General features: G+C 46.3%; 1 protein-coding gene across 3 annotated transcripts in view; it reads left to right on the plus strand.

Moving 5' to 3' along the window:
* The window catches only part of NBEA (neurobeachin), a 433,179-nt gene that overhangs the window by 364,441 nt on the left and 43,189 nt on the right, over positions 1–25,549 (plus strand). For all 3 annotated transcript variants that reach the window (XM_056858518.1, XM_056858519.1, XM_056858520.1), the window contains 2 exons: positions 3,785–3,937; positions 25,058–25,225. In XM_056858518.1, coding sequence (XP_056714496.1) covers positions 3,785–3,937; positions 25,058–25,225 — 321 coding nt within the window. The remainder of the gene's footprint in view (positions 1–3,784; positions 3,938–25,057; positions 25,226–25,549) is intronic.

A 25,549-nucleotide genomic window follows, 5' to 3' on the forward strand; every position in this document is an offset into this window, starting at 1 on the left:
GAGCAATCCTAAAGGGGGGGTAGAAGAGGCGCGCCCAGGGATGGCACAGCTGGGCCACCTCCTGAGCGGTTTGCTGCCTCGGCACAGCAAGCCAAAAATTCAATTTTAAGAAAACCCTGACAAACGTCTCCATGCAGTTTAATGGGGCTACACCTCCCTTTGTCAGGCGCAAGTTCACATAGCAAAAGGAGGCATTCCTGGGGTGAAAGGGCTCAGGGAGCTGACTAAAGTCAGTCCTGTCCCCAGGAACACCCCCTTTGGCACTGGCACGAGACCTTGTGCCAGGGAAATGCTGCTGCGCAGCTCCCCTGTGCCGGTGTAAGAGGCCCTGTGCCGGCATTGGTGCCAATTTAGCTGGCACAAGTGGCACTCCAGCACAGGGGTTATGCCAGCTCCAAAGATGTCCCGTCCCCCCCACGTTCAGGATTGCTCTGCCCATAAGCATCATAAATTTACTTATTTATTTTACAGAATTTATATCTTGCCTTTCTGCCCCCATGCGGCCCACCAAGGCAGCTAACACATTAAAAATACATAATAAAATCACATAAACAGCAGAACCAGAATAACACAGTGATCAATACAAAACAGAAGATCAAAGGTTACCCAACACAATAAAACGAACAGTAAGGATAATTGAAAAGAAAGGGGGGGTGGATGAACAATACGCTCCAAACTGATATCTACCAGTGAAATGGCATAAATGTTTTCCTCTTCTTTTTTTCCAGCATGCATTTTCTTTCATGGCCTAATTAAGAAATTGTTTCACATTGAGGCAATGAAAATAAACCTGTAGTAGCTTCACTGGGACACAGTCAGCAGATGGCACTTAATGATGTCCTGTGAATCATGGTAAAAAGTGCAATACCTTTTCAAAAATTAGCCTCCCCTTAACATTGTATAAACTGAATGATTAAATGGAATAGTTAATCGTGAGTTTTTCTTCTTTACAATACTCACTCAGATTTTTGAGAAGCCTTTTAAGGCTGACTCTGGTTAAAGTTAGTAAGACCATATCGTCTAATGATTAAATTGTTATTCTCACGGTTTACACAATGTGTTTGAACGGGTGAATTTTCAGATGTAGAAATGATCATAATGAACAAAAGACACACAGTGCTGTATTTGATGCAGTAGCCCAACAGCAGACGAGAGAACCCTCTTTAGGAGATAAAAGAGTTTGTTTCTTTATTTTTTTTCCATTTTTTAATGTTGACAGTTTCCCACAGTTATCAGTTAATAATAGTGGAATGATCCTTCAGCATTTATACCACTTAAAAATAACTGTAATTTGGTTTTTTTATTTTTCACATTTTCCCATAGCATCTTCTTGCCCCTTTCCATTCCCCTTTCCCTTCCTGAAATTTTGACATCCAAAGAACTCAGCATTGAAAAACTAATCTCTGTGAATACCTCTCATACACATATAGAGCTCTTGGACCACAGTGTGTACATGTCAAAAAAGGTAGCTGGGACAGAATGGCATTCAGGTGACATATTGAAAATTAACCCCCTTTAATGGGGGTTCTTATAACTTAATGACCCCCCCATATAAGGCAATTGTGGAATTAATGGATACCAGGGGATCAACCTTTTGGAAAAAAGCAAGGAATGGGAAGGGGGACTCACAACTTTAAAACCTTACAATGAGTTATTATATTAGAAAACGGAACATGTCTGGATTGGCTTGGCTTTCAGAGGGAGGTCATAAAATGGTGTATTCTGAGTAAAATATTTAACTGAAATGTCAGATTTGAGGCTTATGTTATACGATTATGATAGTGTTAGTAGTGGTCTTTTGAAAATACCAAGGCAGATTTTAAAAGTTTAATTTTTCAGCAGCTTGGGTTTGTCCCAATCTTGTAAATTATAAAATGTGTCTTGGCATTTCCCCTTCCCATACAAAGACATAACACATGTAATACTATTAACTATACCTTTGGGTTTTAGCATAGCTAATAAAGTAGAGATCACATTTACAGACAGGCAGCCCATTCCTAGGGAGTGGGGGTTAGACAATGGCCAGGGGACCTCTCAGGAGGAAAACAAATTAAAATTTTATTTCTAAAAAAATCCTGTGAAATCCCACCATGGGGTTTCATGGGGCTACGCCACCTATTTTTCAGGCATAACTCTACACCTGCAAAATGGCACGTTCCCAGGGTGAAAGGGCTTTGGAAGCTGCCTAAAGGCAGCCCTGACCCTGGGAAAAACCCCCCCCCCCAGAAGCCAGTGTGAGCACTTGCACTGGAAAAATGCTGCCAAGAAGGCAGTGTCAACGCGCAAGCTCATGCTGCTGCGTCACTCCCTACAGCCAGCATAAGTCACCCTGCTCTGGCGTCCATGCCACTTTGCATGGTGCAAGTGACACGGATGCTGGCGGTGGGGTCACACCAGCTCCTAAGCAGCTCTGCCCCCCCTTCAGGATTGCATGGTTAAAATGTGTGTTATAATATTAATTTTGGTCCTTTTAAAATAAAAAATAAATAAAACACTAGAGCCACATGAAATATTACAATTCACTTATCAATATCTTAGCAATCTTTCCTGTGAGGTAAGTCAGGCTGACAATGTGTAACTGGCCCAAGGTCATCCAGTGAGCTTCCATGGCAGAATGGCGATTTAAACCTGGATCTCCCTAATCCTACTCTGAAACTCTAACCACTACACTACACTAGATTTCATGGAGTGGCTGCTGTTGAACAGTAAGAAGCAGCTGAGCCAGGGTAAGTCACACAAACCAGGTGGTAGCAAGTTACCTGGTAGCTGTTGCTGGCCCTGGCCTCAATGAATCCTCCCTTAAAGGTTGAAACAGCCCTAGAAAGGGCCCTGGCCCTTCCCCATGCCTTTCATTGACAGAAACTAAGGTTTGAAGGCTGGCAATACTGTTGTGGCTGCCTATAAACTGCCACTGAGGGCATTCATTTTTTAAAGAAATCTACAGGCACTGCATCTATTATTTGGGGGGGATTAACTCCCCAATGCGTTTTTTTTTTAGGATATTAATTTTTTCTGCAAATCTGGGGCTTTTCTCAGGTTTATAGAAGGATCTTTCTAGTATGCTCATGGCTCCAGTCTCTGGATTTAAGTATCCACAAATCTGGATAAATTGGGAATTAGATATGCTGATAAACAGATGGAGAGCATTGAAATGACCGTGGGAGCAATTTCTATGGATACATGATTTTGTTACCTTGTGGGCCCACATCTCAGTGTGAGATGAGAGATAACTTGTGTATGAAGGCATACACTGGATAGGAGAAGTTAGCATGGAGCATTCAGGAGATAAAGTGAGAACCCAAAACCTGTCCCACCATGCGGCAGTGTGAAACTCACACCTCACGCAGCGTATTGGGTGGAGATAGCAAACTGTTGTGAATGCCTAGGACGCCCAGCAAGGATATCAAGTATAAATAAGGAATGTAAGACAGTATAAACATCAAATAGGAGGGAAAAAAAGCAAACACTAACACTCTTCTATGAAGATACCCACTTCTGAATACTACTTTAGTTAATTACATTAGTGAAGGACGTCTAAGCAATTTTTCTGTATAAGAAGACAATCTGCATTTATTACTATGCGAATATTACTTGCTTTAAAAACACAGACAACAGAAACAAGCTTAAGCAATTTGATATCTGAGTTTCTACTGAAAAAGTATACACAAGTGCTTAAAAAAAATCCCTATTGACAAAAATAATGAAGTAGTGAGTTTGAGAAGTAATACAAGCTAAGGTAATTAAGCAATATGTTTAGTAATAAAATGTGCTTCTTCCACTACAGGAATTAATTCCAGAGTTCTACTATCTACCAGAAATGTTTGTCAACAGTAATGGATATAGTCTAGGAGTCCGAGAAGATGAAGTTGTTGTGAATGATGTTGAGCTTCCCCCTTGGGCAAAGAAACCTGAAGACTTTGTACGGATTAACAGGATGGTAAGAGACATTTTAGTTAAGCTTGAGTAACAAGTTTAGTGATTTAGACTTGAGTAACAAGTTTAGATAAGTTATCACTAGCTTTTCATCTCTGCAGGGCTAGGTTTGAAATGTGTAGAACAAAAAGCAGATGAAAGGTGGTTAGTTTCATCTAGACGGTACTTTACAGAGTCAGTTATTGTTTGGTAGATTTGTCATGGATTTTCATTTATAATGATCTGTGCCTGGATGGTATTTTACTGAATGCCTCATGTAAATCAACACAAATTTACGGAAAGAGAGGGGTATTGATATAATAAGTCATGTAAATTCAGTTATTTGTTCCCTAATGAGAAGGATTTGGGATAGAAGTGAGCTGAATAAGACACACACACACACAATATGACTTCACAACTGATTTCAGCAGTTATGAAGAGTTCACCCATGTAACTAAAAGTCTGGTGCAGGTGATGGAGATGAAGCACCTGCCACAGCGTGGGTGGCGGGCCCAGTAGCTTTGACTGCAACGGCAGCTTTGCTCTGCTTATTTCTGCAACATGTGTTCAACACGTACCCCATCCAGAGTGCTGGCATGCCCTCTCTCTGGATTGGCTTTATGGCATGTTACAACAGTGCAAAATCTAATAGGCTGTTTGGCACTATGAAACCATCATCATCATCCACAATGTGATCTCTGAAGTTTTATGGGAACAAAAAACAAAAACAAAAAATAGCACTGAAGCAAGTAAACAGGCACCAAAAGTTAAGACGTTGACAGTCTTTAGGGGAGCATTTTCAGTCTGCCCAGAGTCCATTTTGCAGCAAAAATGTTCACTAGCACATGCAGCGCAGCCATAGTGTTAAATGCCTAGTCCAAAGCTTCTTAATCTGTGGGTCGCGACCCCACGTGGGAGTCACGAAAAATTTGGCAACAGCATACATTTCTTTATGATTTATTGTCAGTAAATGTTTGGTTTGTATGCCTATTTTATATACCTATATACCCGGGGTCACGTAAAAATTTCTTGGGCAAAAAGAGGTCACGAGTGGAAAAAGTTTAAGAAGCCCTGGCCTAGTCCACCAAAATGGTAAAGAATTTCCTGAAACACAAAAAGCATACAGGAGTGATAAGATCTTGTAGGGAAAGCAGTCCTTTATAGGGACTTAATTTACTATATTTGGGATATAGTATTTTTTTGCTAGTTACTGATATTGAAGATGGTATGCTCCTAACTTGCATGGTTGCTGAATTTCATCTCTGCTACTCTTTAAATTCAAAACTACGAATTTAGCCAGAATATCTACATGTGAATAGAAAATAGGTGTAGCCCCTTTTCCAGTTTCTAAAAATAATGTCATATTGCAAAAAGTGGCAAAATAGACTGATTGGGAGCATTTAGTTATATATTCATTACTTCAGAATTTGTGGGTATTAGTGTTTAATAAGCATATTTAGATGTGCTCATTAAGGTGCATTTCCCACATTTCAGAGCTGCTTTGTCTCTGCATAAATCAACACACTTGAGAGACTCTTCACAATTTATCCAGCAGGGCAATCCTTAACACACATTATCTTTTATAAAAGAAAGTGCTTTGTTAAGTAACTTTATGTCAGTGCTAGATTTTCATATAAATATTAAATGTTAACGGTTGCTTTCAAGATGCATGCTCTCCAACAAGCAGAAACAGAGGCATTTCATAAGGCAGGCAATGTGTTTTTGACTAACTGTAACACCCCTGTATAAGCACAAGAGTGAGGGGCATGGGGAGGCTTGATGGGGAGGGGCTGTGGCTCAGTGGTAGAGCATCTGCTTGGCACGCAGAAGGTCTCAGGTTCAATCCCCGGCATCTCCAGTTAAAAGGACTACGCAAGTAGGTGATGTGAAAGACCTTTCTCTGCCTGAGACCCTGGAGAGCCGCTGCTGGTCTGAGTAGACAATACTGACTTTGATGGCCAAGGGTCTGATTCAGTATAAGGCAGCTTCATGTGTTCATGGGTCTTTCTCACTGCCCCTATACATTCTCAGAAGTGTTTTGTATAATGCCCAGGTACCAAGACCACTTTATACCAACCCTGGAAGAAATGCTGCTGCCACTGGTTAGCAGTGTAGTATCAGGCTGATAACCCCTTGCCCAAGACCAGGGAATGAACTTTACTTCTGAGGAGCAGCTTGAATCTGGGTCTGCAGGGCAGAAACTCATCCCTCTGTCCATTGCTTCTTTTATTTTATTTTTTGGGCCGTCAAGTCACAGCTGACTTATGGCGACCTTGTAGAATTTTCAAGGCAAGAGATGTTCAGAGGTGGTTTGCCATTGCCGGCCTCCGCATCACAACCCTGGTATCCTTGGTGCTCTCCCATCCTTATACTAACCAGCGCTGACTCTGCTTAGTTTCTGAGATCTGATGAGATCAGGCTAGCCTGGGGCTAACCAGGTCAGGGCCATTGCTCCATAAGACATACTTATTGCCCCAGACCAGTGGCATTTATAACTAATATTACTCTACGTTCCACTGATTTTGGCAATACCTAGTCTTTACTTAAGGTTTCAGCTCTTTAAAATATTAAGACTGGGGGTTTGTAATGCCATAATCAATACTATAGTCATAGGCGATGAATTTACACTGACAATCTAATACAGGTCATGGTAATATATTTCCATTGCTGAGTACAGCCAGATACTGAACTATTTAGCTTGTGTTGCAAATTGCAACTGGAGCAGTTTTTTGCTTTTTAATTTTTAAAGAGTTGAGCATTTTATGTGAGGTAGAAAAGAGCTTTCATATGTGACAAGAGCATTTTAATGTTTGCCTGATTCTTTCATCTGCTATAGCTGCACTTCCATTGTGTTTCTTCTGTAGGGAAAGTACCTTGGAGGTTTAAAAGATTTTTTTTTACTCATTCCTTTGGTGAACATGCCTCTTTGAATTATTTTAGCTTTTATGACCTCTTACAATGTTGTGTTTCCAATCAAAGTTTGGTTGTGAAAGTTGCATATATATTTTGCTTGCTGCACTGTTGTATCTCTGGGTGATGTGTGTAATCTCTCAGGCCAATTTACTAAATTATCAGAGCCTTATTAAGAGGAAAATACATCAAGCTCTGGTGTAAGGCATGGCAGCTTTTCTTTCCTGTGTGTTCTGGTTTTATTTAAAAATAGACCACCACTTGCTTTTGTGAAGGGAGGGGGTTTATTGGTCTTTTTTCTCTAATGAGGATTATAGTAGCTGGACAGGGGAGGAAGAAGGTAAATTGCATTGGTGAAATGTCATGGCTGTTGTTACATTTTATTATTTATTTATTTAGACTTGTATCCCACCCTCATTCCCCGGCCAACTGAAGGCACTGAGAGATCTCCGGATCCTCATAGATAGAGAGATGATATGATCCTTCTTCATCAATGATTTCTCATTTCTTGACTGGCTTGGTGTGTAGTTACTGTTGGAGGATAAAATACTCTGCTTCTGTTCCTCCCCCATCCATATAGCAAGTGAATTGCCTATCATGTAAGGAAGCTTTTATCCTTACCCACCAACCCCAGCCTCTACAGCCCCACCTACTTGCCATCACAAGAGCAGAGAGACAAGCAAGCAAGCAAGACCAGGGAGCTGTCCAGCAGTGAATGTTAACCTAGAGCTGGACTAGGTTCAATAACTTGTTTGCTGAGCTGTAGAAGAGTTGTCCACAAGGAACTGTCGTGCTAGGCATTAATTAGTTCTAGGTAGCAACTGAGAAGTTTTACAGTAGTACATGAAACCATCCTTTCCGGTAAGTGACATGACCCTGGAACCATTTATGTCAGCATCTCATGTTCTGTCTGGTGGGCACATGAAGAAACTGCTTTGGTTTCATGACGTCCTTCTCAGGTGCACATCTGCCTCTATCTCACAGCTGCTTACCTTGTTGTCTGGGAAATTGAATGCATAGGGGTATGCATGTCATAACAAAATAAAACAAAAGTTCAATGGCACCTTGAAGTTGAACAACATTGATTTCATTATGAGCTTTTGTTTTATTTGTAATGCCAGACTAACTTTCAGATATAAACATTTCCAGTGGTTACCAAATGTCAGAAATTCTTGCAGTCAGCATAGTTACATTAATGATATTACAGAATGAATGCTATTTGGGTTGAAATATGATTTGTTATTCAAATACACAACCTTATTAAGCTGGCTGCTCCTCACAGACTATGCTCCCAATGTCACCCATTTGGCCCTGCTAGTTACAAATTTCACAGTTCAATTTGAATTCATGGAACCTACAATTTGAAACATTAGACATCACAAGCCACAAGATCATTGTTTTCCCTTTGGATGTTTTGGGTATGCTTACACTAGCATATAATACTTTAACTGGTTTAAAATACTGTGACCAAAAAGTATTCACACTTACTAGACAAGAATAATGGTTGTTATTGTTACATGCAATAATAGCTGGTTATTGTATCACTTATTGAGTGGTGTTCAGGATATTACTGTTTCATAAAAATAATACAATTGACCCTCATTAAACTATTAAAAAGAGCCCCATGGTGCAGAGTGGTAAGCTGCAGTACTGCAGTCCAAGCTCAGCTCACGACCTGAGTTTGATCTCAACAGAAGTCGGTTTCAGGTAGCCGGCTCAAAGTTGACTCAGCCTTCCAGCCTTCTGAGGTTGGTAAAACGAGTACCCAGCTTGTTGGGGGTAAAGGGAAGATGACAGGGGAAGGCACTGGCAAACCACCCCGCAAACAAAAGTCTGCCTAGTAAACGTTGTGATGTGACTTCACCCCATGGGTGAGGAATGACCCTGTTCTTTCACAGGGGACCTTTACCTTTACCTTTTTAAACTATTAAAATGGGAAAGACTTTGAAGCATTCTGAAATTGTTTCCTCTATTTTATTGTAGTCCCCTGCTGTACCTACAGTGCTGTTGCAACCTAATTGCATGTGGATCTAGAGGTGAAGCCTTGATAACAGGCCTAGAGTCTTCATAGGGATCCTTTGTAATTTTTGAGATTGTATGTGAGGAATAGCAAGTGCTGCAATTACTGAGTCAGTACATCTCTCCATAAATTAATGATGTGTATCCCAGTACATAATAAATCTTTTACCTGCAACCTGTTTATACATTCATGGGGTTTTTATATATAGCAGAAACACTTTAGTCACTGTATGATAAATGACCCCCACCTAATTTAGGATTAACCAGGTATTTGACATATTGCTGTCAAATAAATAGATGGGTAGATATTTTTTGTGTTTTAGAAATATATGCTCTGAGAGAAAGATAACATTTATACTGAACAAAATTCCTGCGAAAAGTGGCCTAATTAGAAAGCCTGGGGACGTGATTAAACCAGGTCTTTCTGGAGATGTTTCAGTAGATTTTAAGAGCATGCAATTTATACATCAGTGGTTGTTGGCCTACTTTAATTTATCCATAGCTAGCTAGACTGATTACTACTGACATTACCCATGAAACATTAATAAAGTATTGTGTTCAATGCTAACATGATTACGGTCTGACCTCAGTGATGTCACAGAGGACAGAAGCCTTAAGTGTCCCTGCTAACATTACCCTAATGCTGGGTTCATCAATCATAATCTACCACTTTACAAAAAAAAATGGGGACGGGAAGACTTCCACAGATGTGACTTCGCAGTCTTACTGAGCTTTTTGATCCCAGTAGACCTGGGGTGGTCCTGAGAGCCAGAAATAGAACACATTCAGCCTACAAGCCAAGCATGTTAAATTGAGCCAAGAAACTGTAGTGTGAAACACTGTAGTGCAGCCTATACAGTAAGGCATTCTGTAATTTGGTGATGTGTTCTTCCATAGTCCAAAATTAACTATAATCATATTTCCATCAGTAAAGCACACATAGTGCAGTACATTATGAATTATACCACTAAGCAAAATATACTATGTAAATGAAATTTTCAGATTCAGAAAATATATTTTTTGTTGTTAACATACTGTTATCATCTTATATTCTAATAGTCAAGTATGGCCTAATCTGTGGATACTTAAATCTGTGACTTTTGACCACACTGACATAAAAAGACATAAAACAGATAAAAGTCCCCCCCAGGTTTGCAGAAAAATCTGAAACTGTTAAAAATTATATTTGGGGGTTAAATCCCCCCTTTAAAAAAGGGTTTTCTGTGCATGGGGCAGACAACATGCCTACTTCCTCTTCTTTCAGTGGGCCTGGCAGGGTTGTCAATGGTGGAGTGGTGGCTTGGGGCTGTGGCAGGCCCAGCATTGACACTATTGGTGGGGGTTTGGCGGCTGGGAGATGCAACAGACCTGTCAGGCCTGGCAGTGTCACCGCTGGTTAGGGGGATGTCCGGGAGCTGTGGCGGGCTCAGTAGCATACCTGATAGAAAAAATCTAAAATCTAAAAATAATACATTGTGGGGTTAAAAAAACACAAATGAAAATAGGAACACCTACAGCATTAAGAAAAGTTGCCCTCATTGGCCATTGTAGGGAATTACAATAGTTTCCCCAGCATTCCAGGCTTAGTTTCTGTCAGTAAAACATAGAGGAGGCAGCTGATGATTTGAACCTGGGATTACCGGATCCTAGTCTGAAGCTCTAACCATTACATAATACTGGTTTTCACAGAGTGGCTGCTGTAGCAAGCAGCCAGACCTAGGTGAGTCATGCAAGTTAGGTGGTAGTAGGTTGGTTGGTGGCTGCCGCCAGGCCTAGCTCCAGTGAATCCTCCCTCAAAGGAAAAAATAGCTTAGGAAAGTGTCCTGCCCCCATTCCATGCCTTTTAATGACAGAAACCAAGCCTGAAATGCTGGCAAAACTATTGTGGTTGCCTAGCAATGAGCTCTGAGTGCATCCATTTCTTAAAGCTACAGTTATTCCTTTTATCATTTTTTGGGTTTTTGAGCCTCCCCCCCAATGTTGTTGTTGTTTTTAGATTTCATATTTTTATGCAAACCTGAGATATTTTTCAGGTTCTAGAAAGTTCTGTCTTGTCCATTCACCGCTCCAAACTCCAGATTTAAGTATCCTTGTATTTGGCTGTGTTGAGAAATATAAAAATATGCGGGGACCTGCAAGGGGCAGAAGCAGCAAAGGTGGGAGGAGGTCAGGGAGTTGTGCAGGGGTTACTTGAGAATCATGCCTCTGAACATGTGCAGAATGCCATTCGTATTCTGAGTCCTACAGACATGCTGCTCCGTGGTGAATTCAGCTTGGCGTGATGCTTCTTTACACATTACAAATTAATCCTATAGGCATTGCCAACAATACTGCCACTAATTCTGTCCTCCCCCAAAGGTGTTTGACACCTGGGTTTTGCAAACACACATCCGCCGCCTTCAGGCTTGATACTCCTAGAGGTACACACCAAGAATGTGAAAGCTGCCTCTTCTATGCATGCTTCCGTGGGAGTTTTTCTCCACTGAGCTTGCTCTCAAGTAAACTCATTCCTTCTTACCCATCTGCTGCACTGTTGTCTCAGTCTCAGCACTCAGCTGAGGGGAGAGTTGGGGAGGGCAGCTCAGGTGATTCCATTCGAGGTGGCCAGGTGGCAAGAAAGCTTCTTCTCACACAGCCTCCAGTGCTGTCACCTGATACGCCCTTCCATCAATGTGGCAACAATCCATAGATATTGATATCTGCAGATTGGGGGCACAGTTGGGTATTAGAATATATGATTATAAGATATGGTATATGATATGATTATTGTCAGAAGACTGATGTTTGCAAGCTGTTAAATGCTAGCTAAAGCATAACTCAAAAGTGAAAGACAATCTACAATTCAACTATGCCAGGGGTCAGCAAACTCATGTTCAAAGAGCCAAATATCAACAGTACAACGATTGAGATTTCTTTTGAGAGCCAAATTTCTTAAACTTAAACTATATAGGTAGGTACACTGTTTATTAACTTAATAAACTTTAATTAAAGTTTTAAGTCTTAATTAAACTATAGGTACACTGAATAAAACTTGATATCATACTTAATAGTGATCTTATTTATTGATAAAAATTAAATTGTAAGTCCCTGCCATTTCCCCCTCCACGTCTGGAGTCCTCGTCTGGAGGCCTGGTCTACCGCCATAAAAGCCTATTGGTAGACCTGGCCTCCGGCTGAGTCCCATTGGGAGGCCAGGTCTACCCATTGGCTTTCTTGGCGGTAGACCTGGCCTCCGGAGGCCCATAGAAGCCAATTGGTAGACCTGGCCTCTCAAGGAGGACTTTTTCCCCTCCTCGGAGTCCAGGTCTACCGACAAGAATGCCAGTGGGTAGACATGGCCTCTGAGGAGGGAAAAAAGTAAGGTATCCATAAAATTAAATCATGACAGTGACTGACAAACACTGTACATTTTCCCCATCTGCATTCTCAAAACTCTGCAGGGGGGCTTATTGTTGAGTTCTGCATCTGAGTGGCAAATCCAAGGCAAAACCTCCCATTCATAAATGGCCAATAACCCCCCCCCCCATGCAGAGTTTTGAGAATCTGGATGGGGAAAATGTGCATGAATTAAACATGGCCAGTTCTGCTGGGGGTCCCCACTGGGGAGAAAGGGGGGTATGAATGAAGTTGATTAATGCAAGAGTATCATTGTCTACTACACTCTTCTTTCTTCATTCATTCTGTTCTCCTCCTTCTGTGAGATGCCTTCATTTCTCTCTCCCTGCTTCTAACCCCCCACTTATTTGTCAGTCTTGGTCACGGCTGCTTCTCATCCCTGGTTAGCAACTTAGATCGCAACCTTGGGGTGGGGGGGGGAGGCGGCGTATTTGCCTTTCGGGGGGGAGTGGCGGCGGCCTGGTGCCCACCTGAGAAGCTCCCGTTGACGGTGAAGCCGAAGGTGGGCTGCTGGCGGGCGCCGTCCAGGTGCTGGGTGCCGTAGAGGGGCGACTAGCGGATGGGCGCCTGGGAGGCGGCCACGGCAGTGGTGTAGGTGCCGCGGAAGGCGCCGGCAGCGTCGGGCGGCTGGATGACCATCCGGGAGCCCAGGTTGTTCTGCCTCATGCCCGACAGGTCGGCCTGCCGGGGTGAGGAAGGGCGTGCTCAGCCCGGGCGGGAGGGCGGCAGGTCGTCCTGGGATGGAGGCCACGGGAGATGCTCACCACCACCGCTCGGAAAGGGCGCTTGATGGGGCCGGGGGGGGTGGAATGCCCCTAGCTGAGGGGCCCCCGCCCCAGGGGAGCCCTTCGAGGCTGCCAGCTGGGGAGAAGCGCCCATAAGCCCCATCCAGTCCCGCCCCGCAGTGGCTGGCTGGCGGGCTGCTGCGGCGGCCGCCCCTCTAACCCCTCCCCCATGCCCCCAGCCAGGGAAACCAGGTTGGTGCTGAAGAAGCGGCAACCAGGGCGGCGCAGGCCCCAGCCGCCGCCGTGAAGGCGCGGGTGGAAGACATCCGCCCTGCCCAACAGCTGACGGGCGGGCGGGCCTGGGGCTGGAATTACAGCACCGCACGCCCACCACCACGGGGTGAGGAGACAAAGGCTTCTGCCTCCCAGCCATTTGGGGAATTTCCGGGAGGGAGATTGAGGGCGGGGGTGAGGGAGGGACCTCTCCGGCTGAGAGGATAAGAGGCCAGGGAGAAAAACCGCCACAGCCTCCCCCATCCAAAGTGGAGGGGCGGGACAGAGCTCAGCCGACAGACGGGGGGACGGGGGGACTTACGGGGGGGACGGGGAGCCGCACTCAAGGGGCCAAAGAGCTGCATGCGGCTCGGTAGCCGCAGTTTGCAGACCCCTGAACTAGGCCATCAGCAGTATGTGAAGTTCACTACAAAGTATCCCTCCATCTCCTGAGTTCTGTGATCCATTTCAGGTCAGTCTTCAGTGCCAGGCCCATTGTAACTAATCCTCAAAGGGCATAGGACCGTGTTGGCGAACCTATGGCACGCGCGTCGCCCTCTCTGCTGGCACGCATGGCTCAGCTGGGCGGCGGGGCCCCTGCCCTCCCAGCCGCCAGCTTTGAACTGCTCTGCGCTGCCTGCAGGCAGCGCGGAGCAGTTCAAAGGCCCCGCCCCCTTCCCTGGACTCTCCGCCGCCCAGCCTTTCCCCTCTCCCCCCCTCCCCGGCCGAAAACCCCTTTGCAGAGCGCAGAGGCGGCTGCCGCCCTCTAGCCCCCTTCTCCCTCTCCCTCCCCCGGCCAAAAAACTGTTTGCGGGCGCACGAGGCAGCTGTCCCCCTCCAGCCCCCTTCTCCCTTTCCCTCCCCTCCTCCCCAGCCAAAAACCGCTTTGCAGAGCGCAGAGGCGGCTGCCGCCCTCCAGCCCCCTTCTCCCTCTCCCCCTCCCTGGCCAAAAACCCGTTTGCAGGGCACACGAGGTGGCTGCCGTCTTCCAGCCTCCCTCTCCCTCCCCCAGCCAAAAACCCTTTTGCAGGGCACACGAGGCGGCGGCTGTCTTCCAGCCCCCTTCTCTCCCTCCCCCCCTCCCTGGCCAAAAACCCCTTTGCAGGGCGCACGAGGCGGCTGCCGCCCTCCAGCCACCTTCTCCCTCTCCCTCCCCCTCCCCTCCTCCCCGGCCAAAAAACCCTTTGCAGGGCGCATGAGGCGGCTGTCGTCCTCCAGCCCCCTTCTCCCTCTCCCTCCCCTCCTCCCCAGCCAAAAACCCTTTGCAGGGCGCACGAGGCGGCTGTCGTCCTCCAGCCCCCTTCTCCCTCTCCCTCCCCCCCTTCCCGTCCAAAAAACCCTTTGCAGGGCGCACGAGGCAGCTGTCGTCCTCCAGCCCCCTTCTCCCTCTCCCTCCCCTCCTCCCCAGCCAAAAACCCTTTGCAGGGTGCACGAGGCAGCTGTCGTCCTCCAGCCCCCTTCTCCCTCTCCCTCCCCTCCTCCCCAGCCAAAAACCCTTTGCAGGGCGCACGAGGCGGCTGTCGTCCTCCAGCCCCCTTCTCCCTCTCCCTCCCCTCCTCCCCAGCCAAAAACCCTTTGCAGGGCGCACGAGGCGGCTGTCGTCCTCCAGCCCCCTTCTCCCTCTCCCTCCCCTCCTCCCCAGCCAAAAACCCTTTGCAGGGCGCACGAGGCGGCTGTCGTCCTCCAGCCCCCTTCTTCCTCTCCCTCCCCCCCTTCCCGGCCAAAAAACACTTTGCAGGGCGCACGAGGCTGCTGCCGCCTTGCGAGCCGGCCCTCCAGCCCCCTTCCCTTTCTCCCTCGGTGCCTTCCATGGGCAAAAACCCTTTTCCTGGGTCGCAAGGCAGCTGCCCTGCAGCCCCCTTTCCCCTCTCCCTTCAAAACCCCTTTCCTGGGCGCGCAAGGTGGCAGCGCGCCGGCCCAGAAGCCTCATTCTCCCCCCCCCTCCAGAAGCCCTTTCCTCAGCTTGCGAGGCTGCAGCTGCCTCTCATGCTGGCCCAGAAGTCCCCTTCCCCACCAAAACCCCCTTTCCTTGGCGCACGAGGTGGCTGCCGCCCTACTCACCAGCCCAGAAGCCCCCTTCCTTCCCTGGCCAGAAAGCTCTTCCTTCCTTTCTTCCTTTTTCCTCCCTCCGTCCCTCCCTGAAAACTTCCCTGATTCCAGCAAATACCTGCTAGGTCTCTCCAGGACTTCCTCAAGAATGGAGAATACAGCCCTTCCACAACTGGTAGACTGCCTCTGAATGTGAAGGTACCACTATGGATGTCTGGTTCCCATCTATATTAGGTCTAATGCAGTTTTTGTTCTAATGCAGTTTTTGCAGGCAGCATGGAGCAGTTCAAAGGCCCTGCCCCCTTCCCTGGACTCCCCGCTGCCCAGCAGGGAGTCCAGGGAAGTTGTTTTTTCTAAGCTAAAACCTCAGTATTCAGGTTAAATTGCCTTGTTGGCACTTTGCAATAAATAAGTGGGTTTGGGGTTGCAGTTTGGGCACTCGGTCTCTAAAAGGTTCGCCATCACTGGCATAGGATATGGAATTACAAAGCAAGAATATAATTTAAAGATTGTTCGTTGCAGGGATTTCAAAATTCCACACTTGATCTTTAGAATTGTACTTTACATAGAACAAACATATTCATCTGGATATTATCAAATAATTAAATGAAACAGCTCAATTTTTGTTACAGTCATTATTATAAAGGTAATAATCAGCACATTGAATTGAAGTTAAAGAAACTGACAGCCAATGTAACTGTTTTAAAATTGGTGAGATGTTTTCCCATTGGCCAGTTCCTGACAATAAGCTGCTGCCACATTCTGACCCATTGTAGTATCCAAGTTGTCTTCAAGGGTGGCACAATGTAGTAATCAAAACTTAAGTCACTCCTCTTTTTTAAAATGTCAAAAGCAGTCAGAAGAAAGTGTAAAATTGACATTTATTTATACATGCTCCAAATTAATGACAATGGAATCTGTTAGAGGCTGGAGAGCAACAGACCTAAACAAAATCAAATGGATGTTGTTCATAACATAGCAGCCAAGCTGCAAAATTATTCTTCTCAGAAGCTTCGTTCTAGTGATTAAATATAATTGTTCAGTCTTGTAAGCTCCTGACCCTTCGAACCAGAAATCACCACAGAGTCATATAGAATCCAATCAGATGGCTTTTACTGGTCAAAAAGGCAATACAGTGCATACAGGGAACTATGGCAGCTATGAGAGTCTCACTAGCCGAACGATAATATAAGGCAGTAAATGGCGGGAGATTATACAACATCAGCATACACAGACAGAGTCAACTTTCCCAGGAGCAGTGTTCCCAGGCCTTGGTATGTGTGGTCGGCCTTGAGGCTAGACAGTACAGCACCGACACAGAAACAATACTGAAACCGAGATAGCAGCCTGACATCCTGCTCCCCTTAAGGCCCCCTCCCAGTCTGCAAGGGGGATGGCCTGTCCAGATAGGCAGTGTGAAAGGCATCGATTAGCTTGGGGGCGGAGACATCTCGTGCGCGAACCCATTCGTCGTAGGCAGGGGGGAAGTGCTTCCAACGGACCAAATACTGTAGGTTTCCATGATGAACACGGGAGTCAAGGATTTTGGAGACTTCGAAGTGCTCTTCCCCCCCCACCATAATGGGCTGTTCGGGGGGCGGATCGGGATGCCATCGTGGAGAGGCCGTATGGGGCTTCAGGAGGCTAATGTGGAAAACGGGATGCACACGCCTCAGGGTTTTCGGGAGAGCTAATTCCACCGTGACAGGATTTATGACCCGTGTGATCGGGAATGGGCCAATGAATTTAGCATTGAGTTTAAGGCACGGACGGGTGGAACGTAGGTTTTTGGTGGAAAGATAGACCAATTTACCCACTCGCAGTTCGCCCCCGGGGGAACGGTGTTTATCAGCTTGTGCTTTGTATTTGCGCTTGGCTCGGTCGAGATTGTTAATGAGCCAAGGCCAAGTGGTACGGAGGGTGTGTGCCCAGGAAGCAATGTCAGGATCTCCCTCCCCCTCCACAGTGCTTGTGGGAGTAACAGGACCAAATTCCTGCCCATACACTGCATAGAATGGGCTAAAACCTGTAGATTGATGTACAGCATTATTGTAGGCATATTCTGCAAAAGGTAACATTTCTACCCAGTTATCTTGGTGGTAGTTAACATAACAGCGTAAATAACATTCAAGGACAGCATTTACACGTTCAGTTTGACCATCGGTTTGGGGATGGTATGCAGTAGACAATCCTTGTTCTACCCCCACCAACTTGAGAAATGCTTTCCAAAACTTGGAAACAAAGCCACTGCCGCGGTCACAGATTATTTTGCGCGGAAACGAATGTAATTTGAAGATATGTGTCACGAAGAGGCGGGCCATTTTTTGAGCAGAGGGGATTCCTGCGCATGGAACCAAATGGATTTGCTTGGAAAACAAATCGGTAACAACCCATAATACAGTTTTTCCCCCGCTGAGAGGGAGATCAGTCATAAAGTCCATAGCAATCACTTCCCATGGTCTGTTGGGTGTTTCTAGAGGTTGCAGTAGCCCCGGGGGTTTGCCTTGTGAGCGTTTCATTGTGGCGCAAACAGGGCAGCTGCGAATAAAAGAGTCAACATCGGAACGCATTCCCCCCCACCAAAATTGTCGGCGCAATAAGTGGAGAGTTTTTAGGAATCCAAAGTGTCCAGCTGTTTTTACTCCATGAGCTAAGTGTAAAACGTCTTTTCGAAGTGCCATGGGTACGTACAATTTAGAGTCTTTGTACCATGAGCCCCCCTGTTCCATTACCCCAGGGGGTAGGGTATGAGTGGAGCGTTCAGAAAGGCAGTGGTCCCGAAGGGTATTTAAAAAGGATTCGGAGATGGGAATCTTGGCGGGACCCCCCCCCTCCGGCTATAGTAGTTTTAGGAGTAGCTATGGGGGTAGAGCTTACGTGCGGTGGTGCGCAGGTTGTAGGCGGTAGGGCAGCCGGTGGGGTTGGAGGATCGGGATCGTCGGTTCGTTGCTGTTGCGAGGGCGGTTGGGTAGCCGCTCGGGTTGGAGGTGCTGGAGAACTGGATCTGGGATGCTGTTGCTGAGATCGAGTTTGCACGGCCAGTACAGGAAGGGCTCCCCTTTGCGTAGGGGTGAACAGAGAGTCAGTCGGTCTCTCGAGTTTTACCGGGTATTGTGGCAACCGTGAGAGGGCATCTGCGAGAACGTTTTGCTTCCCAGGAACATGCTTTAGGACGAAACGAAACTGAGCGAAGAATTCAGCCCAACGTTGTTGCTTCGCTGATAGTTTATGGGACCCTGTGAGGGCAGCTAGATTCTTGTGATCGGTCCAAACCTCGAAGGGGATATTGGACCCCTCTAAGAATTGCCTCCAGAGAGTTAGGGCATGGTGAACGGCCGCTGCCTCTTTTTCCCAAATGGGCCAGTTCAATTGTGCGTGCGCAAATTTCCTCGAAAAGTAAGCGCAGGGGTGAAGGAGGCCATCCGGACCTTTCTGGAGAAGGGCCCCTCCCATAGCTACATCGGAGGCATCGACTTGCACAATAAACATTTGGTTTGGGTCCGGGTGCTGTAATACGGGTTCGGATGTGAAGAGGCGTTTGAGAGCCACAAACGCAGCTTGGCATTGATCAGTCCACAGGATTTTTGCGGAAGGTAAGGTAGCTGTGTTTGCTTTCCCTTTGGTTTTTAGTAGATCAGTAATGGGTAGGGCCACTTGGGCGAAGTTAGGAATGAACCCTCGATAAAAGTTTGCAAACCCCAAAAACTGTTGCACTTGCTTGCGGTTGGTGGGGGGAGTCCAATCGAGAACGGCTTGGACTTTGACAGGGTCCATGCGAAGACCTTGGTGGGAGATTATGTATCCTAAAAATGTGAGCTGGCTTTGATGAAACTCGCATTTAGCCAGTTTGGCAAAGAGTTGGTGGTTGCGCAGGCGCTGCAGAACTTCTCGGACTAGAGTTACATGCTCTTCCATGGTTTTTGAATAAATGAGAATGTCGTCTAAATAAACCACCACCCCGCGATATAGCAAGTCATGAAGGATTTCGTTGATGAGTTGCATAAAGACCCCCGGGGCCCCTTTTAATCCGAACGGCATCACGAGGAATTCATACATACCGAAACAGCTAGAGAAGGCAGTGAGGTGCTCATCTCCTTCGCGGATGCGGACTCGGTAGTAGGCTTCCACCAAGTCTAGTTTGGAGAATATCCGGCCCTCCTGTAATTGTCCCAAAATATCAGAAATTAATGGGATAGGATAGGCGTTGGTTTGGGTAACCGCATTGAGTTTTCGGAAGTCAATGCATAAACGAAGGTCGCCCTCCTTTTTTCGGACAAAAAATGCGGGGGCCGAGTTCGGGGCATTCGATGGGCGAATGAACCCTCTGGCGAGGTTTTTGTCAAGGAAGTCCCGGAGAACAGTGCGCTCGGAAGCGCTCATAGGGTAAATTTTGCTTTTGGTTAATGTGCAGTCCTTGACCACCTCAATTGTACAGTCCGAGGCTCGGTGGGGGGGTAAGGTGTCACATTCCTTAAGGTCGAAGACATCCACGAAGTCTCGATAGACGTTAGGTAGGACTGGAAGCGCTGGGACATCGGAGGCCAATGCTGGGACGGGTGGATATAACAGCGCAAAGTTTTGCCGGTGCTGATCGCACATAGGACTGGCGAAGGAGATAGTGTTTGTTTCCCAGTTAATGCTGGGACTGTGTCCTTTAATCCAGTTAATACCCAAGACCACTTCAAAACGGATAGGGGCTATAGTGAAGTCTATTTGCTCCCAGTGGGAGCCAATTCCCATTGCCACCCCTATGGTGCGGTGATCAACTGGACCCCCCTGGAAATGGCTTCCGTCCATTTGGGCAAATTGGACAGGGGCGGGTAAAGCCTCAGAGTCGGCTCTGAGTGCAGCAAACGTGGCTTCGCTTATGAGAGTGCGACAGCAACCGGAGTCAATTAGTGCTTTGACGGGTAGTTGTGGGCCACCGTTAAGGTGTTGTAAAACTGCATCCACGTAGACGGTGGAGTCCACTTCTTTGATTTTGGTAGGAGCATTCGGTTTGATAGGAGGATCCTGAGAGGTCTGTGGAGACGCTCCATTCACCACAGACCGGAGCCATTTTTTGACAAGTCGAGGGGAGATTCCAGGTTTAAGGCTGGAGAATTCCAAGGATTTTCCTCATCCGAAGAGGGAAAGTTGTCCCCCAATGGGGCACTTGTAATCCGAGACCCGGCGGGGTCGTTGGTAGTAGGCAGGGAGGCTGGGTCCCCGGCATGGAGTGCAGAGGGTGTGGGTCTTCCCGGAGCTGCGCTGCGGGTGGCCGCGGTGCCTCTGCGTGGTGGACGACCTCTGGCGCGAGTTGTCGTGCTGGGACGAAATAATTCATGGCGGTGTGGGCAAACAGCTGCAAAGTGGCCCATTTCTCCGCAAGTAAGACAGGCACCCCTCTGAAATCGGGCTTCACGTTCCTGGGGCGGACGTGGAGGATTTCGTGGGACGGGTGGTGGTGCCTTGGGTTGAGGCTTTTGGGTGCCTTTTTCCTTGTGCTTTTGACGGACGAGAGAAATAAAGCGTCGGCGGCTTTCCACTTCCTCGGCCAATAGGATCCAGTCTTCGAGGGTATCGGGATCGCCCCGCATGTAAGACCAGTTCAGAACGTCAGGATGCAAGGCTTCCCTGAAATGATGGATCAGGGTGGTCTCGGGCCAACCTACAATTTTACTTGCCAGTCGTTGAAATTCATCGGCAAATTCTCGAACTGTAGCAGAGCCTTGTTTTAATTGTAAGAGTTCCGTTTTGGCTCTTTCCCCCAGGAAGGGGTCCTCAAACCTCCTTCTCAGGGCAGTCATGAAGTTGTTGAGGGAACGAATAGCACGAGAGCGGGTGTCAAACTGGAGGACCATCCAGTCAGCCGCTTTACCTGTCAGAAGGGAAGCTACATAATGCACCCGGCTATCTTCCGTGGGGAAAAGTTGTCCTTGTTCTCGCATATAACTGTCCACTTGATGCAAGAAACAAGGCAAAGTCTCGAGAGATCCGTCATACGTAGTCCTCAATTTGAGTTGCTTCCAAGGGCCGGGCGCAGGTTGACCCGGTTGCACGGGTGGTCCGGGCGGAGGAACAACAGGAGCTCCAGGAGGCAAGGGTGGAGCAGGCACATTAGCGGGTGGTTGGGGTGGCTGTATGGGTACCCCCTGACCCGGTATCGGAACGGGCTGTGTCTGGGCTAGCAGGGTTTGTTGTAATTGCCTGTTCTCCTGAAGCATACGTTCCATTAGTTCTTGGAGTTGATCAACACGGTCGGAGAGCTCCCGATTCTGGGCTCGTAAGAGGTGAACCTCCTCACTTGGGCCACCAGTAAGATGAGGTTTACTGGTCCGGAAGCTCGTGGCCCATTGAGAGCTATCCCCATATAGATCCTCGTCTTCAGACTCTCCTGAGTCTCGACGTCGGTCAGCCAAACGGCGTGCGCGTTGGGTCGCACGCGACGGGACAAACGCCGGGGAAAAAGACAGACCTGATAGCCCTTGTACATTGTCCTTGGGGCGCGTGTCCATGTTCGCCCGATCCCTAACTCTTGCTGCAGCCGCCCTGGCTGCTTCAGCAGCTTCTCTCTCTCTTGCGACCTTAGCCGCTTCGGCGGCTTTCTGATCCGCAAGAACTTTGGCGTTCTCAAGCCTTAGGGCAGCCTCCGCCGTAATGCGCGGCAAAAGTTCTGTTTCCAGGAGTGAGAGTATAGGGTCGGGTTCCCCGCCCAGCAGAGGTTGTATTCGAACCGCCAGTGCGGGTGCCTCGGCTCCAAAAGTCGAGGTCAAAACTTGAGCCAAGGTGGCTACCGGGGTGTCCTTTGTACATTCCACAAGGAGAAGAGCGGTGCTAATAGCGACTCGCTTGGCCTCAGCCTGACAGCTGGCCGCATCCGGGATCAGGGAAAAACCCTCCGGCGGGGCTCCCGCCATGGTAGATCTAGAGGAAAGAGTCTCTCGAGAAATAAGATTATCCAAAAGTCCAGTTAGTATTTGTAAATCCTCAGTTGCCAACCGGGCATCGTCCAGTAATTGATCCAAGTCTTGGAGATCTAAACGAGTATCAGTATCCTCCGACGTCAACATCCAGAGAGTCCCTTTAAGAGATTGCCACTGTTCCTGTACCAGTCCCCTCAAGCGGCAAACCTCTAGGGTAGTCCTGAAGAGTTCAGCGACTATGTCCTGTAACAGGGTGGGATCCTTCCGAGAGGAATCCAGGATAATAGGTCACTCGGAGAGCTTCTCGGCTCCCATCCAAGTGGCAGGCGAACCCTCCTGGGCTCCAGCCTGACTAGTAGTACAATGAAGAAGGAGATAGATAGCTGCCATAATGTAAGCTCCTGACCCTTCGAACCAGAAATCACCACAGAGTCATATAGAATCCAATCAGATGGCTTTTACTGGTCAAAAAGGCAATACAGTGCATACAGGGAACTATGGCAGCTATGAGAGTCTCACTAGCCGAACGATAATATAAGGCAGTAAATGGCGGGAGATTATACAACATCAGCATACACAGACAGAGTCAACTTTCCCAGGAGCAGTGTTCCCAGGCCTTGGTATGTGTGGTCGGCCTTGAGGCTAGACAGTACAGCGCCGACACAGAAACAATACTGAAACCGAGATAGCAGCCTGACAAGTCTAAAATTTGCTTTATATATTCCAGGAAAATATTTTAATGTGTTCAGAAAATTGAATTGATTGCAATTTTCTTATAGGGGAGGAGATTGTTTTAAGAAACTCGTTTCATTGGTAGTATTATTTTCAAAACTTGCCAGATTTTTGACACACTCAGAGCTGATTTTTTTTTTTACAAATAAGCTGGACCTAAGACAATTTTATTATTGCATTCTAAATACTTCCCATCTGAAGCTTCAGTGGGTTCATGTTCTATGTATAGAATAGTTAATAAAGTGCTTGAAATATTGAACAAAAAGGCTGAGGCAGGAATAAAACATAAGAGTTCAAATTCTTGGCCGTCCACTATCCACCTAGACTTCTTTGTTGTGATATTCATAACTAGATAATATTGGTGCAGCTGCTTAAAATTCTATATAAACATTTAAAGATTGTCTGTATAATAAAGCAGCATTTTCTTTACATATGCAACCAATCTGAATCCCCTTCTTTAAGTTTAGTATGGAACAATTCAAGGTTTTTTTTTATGTGATTCTGGAACAAAAGAGGTTTATTTTTTTTGCCTTTTTTTGGTCTGCTTATAGTTTGAGGACAGTTTGGTGGGTACTTTTTAGGCTGCTCAATTATTGTTTTGTGCTTTTTTTATGCTGACGGCTTCTTTCTAATATTGGTTATTCATGTTATTGATTTTATTGTATTGTTTTTACTTGTGAGATCCCCTGAGCGGCCAGATATAAATTCCTTACATAAATAAAAAATCAGCAATCTTGCATAATTATCCAACATACTGGGGTATTCAATGGACTGTTTTGTACAAATATTCTAATATCAATTACATGCCCAGCTATAGCATATCCATGGCTGCTTTTAAGAGATTACATGAGATGGTAAGGTAAGAAGCCACATCCCTCAGCAATATGTTTAGCCTTTATTTTAATTGTAAAGATACACAAGATAGAAATCAGTTACAGAAATAAATAAATTGAGAGTGTGCAATCCTAAAGAGAGGTACATTCTTTCAAGCATGCTGACCTGAGTGGACTGTTACAGTACAAGCCTATGCAAAGTAACTCCAGTATAACCCATAGCCTCTCTAATGAGACCAGGGCCCTGCAGGACCTTAAGGCGTTCTGCAAGGCCTGTAAAACAGAGCTATTCCATCAGGCCTATGTTTGAGATTGGCTACGGTTTTTCCGTCAATGCTGGCCTCCCTACCTCCCCCCCCCCATTTCTATTCTGAACTTATTACCATCTAGGTCGGGGGTTCTGACTCCCTACAGGCCCTACTATGGACTGCCTGCGACTGGGAGTGCCATCCTATTAGGGTTGTCAACCTCCAGGTTCTAGCTGGAGATCTCCTGCTGTTACAACTGATCTCCAGCCGATAGAGATCAGTTCACCTGGAGAAAATGGCCGCTTTGGCAATTGGACTCTATGGCCTTGAAGTCCCTCCCCAAACCCCTCCCTCCTCAGGCTCTGCCCCAAAACCTCCCGCCAGTGGGAAAGAGGGACCTGACAACCCTACATCCTATACATTTTGTGGACGTTTTTAATAACTATGTTTGGGGCATGTTTCTATTTATAAGCATTTTTAACAAGATCTTATTGTAATTTTAATATATTGGTTGGTGCTGAAATTAATGCTGTGTAAGCTGCCTTGAGCCTGGCTTTGCTGGGGAGGGCGGGATATAAGATTAACAGACATATAATTAAACCCTGTTGATTTCAATGAAGATAGCCTGTAGTAATCCTGCATAGGATTGCACCATTCAGAAAAAAATATTATGCCCCCCCCACACACAGAGGTGTGCTATAATTCTAAATCAATTTTCTTTCTTTTTTGAATGTGCATCAGGTAGAATAGATGAAAACCTAATGGCTATTGGACAGTAGTAATATTTGATATTTTCAGATAGATAATTAAACCAATTATGATTGCAGTATCTGGTGGTAAAATAGAACAACACTTCTTTTAAAATATTTTCCTAAGTACATTTGGTGGGTTGTGAAAGTCATAATTCGTATTATAAGAGTCCGGAAGAATGTTGGTGCCTTAACATTATGTTCTCTGCTATATAAAAAAAAAAAAAAAGTTACAAAAGAAGTAATGAAAACATTAACATAGAAATTTGGGAAAGTTTATTTCATGACTCTTGACTTCATTTCTAGGCGCTAGAGAGCGAGTTTGTGTCCTGTCAGCTTCACCAGTGGATTGACCTTATATTTGGCTACAAGCAACGAGGACCAGAAGCCGTGCGGGCGCTTAATGTATTCCACTACCTGACATATGAAGGTTCAGTTAACCTTGACAGTATCACTGATCCAGTGCTCAGGGAGGTAGGTGTTTTCTAGTCTTTCTAACAAAGAATGTGCTACAAAATGTAAATCTTACAGTCCTTCATTAATTACAGCCTTTATGTTTATTCCCACCACTGGACCTTTTGTTTTTCTTCACAACAAGGGGAAACTGCCAAAATATGTAGATGCAGAACAGGCATTTGGTCAATAGGCTTCATTTACTTTGCTTTTTAATCTGCATGCAATACACTATTGACCAAGTTCCAAACCACAATGGAAATGGTTCTTTATGGCCAGCAGGGTTTCGGATTCGTTTTTCTTGAACAGCAACCCCCCGTTGCCTCCTGGCATACCACTTATGAC

Source organism: Euleptes europaea, chromosome 12, assembly GCF_029931775.1.
Source record: "Euleptes europaea isolate rEulEur1 chromosome 12, rEulEur1.hap1, whole genome shotgun sequence".
Taxonomy (NCBI): domain Eukaryota; kingdom Metazoa; phylum Chordata; class Lepidosauria; order Squamata; family Sphaerodactylidae; genus Euleptes; species Euleptes europaea.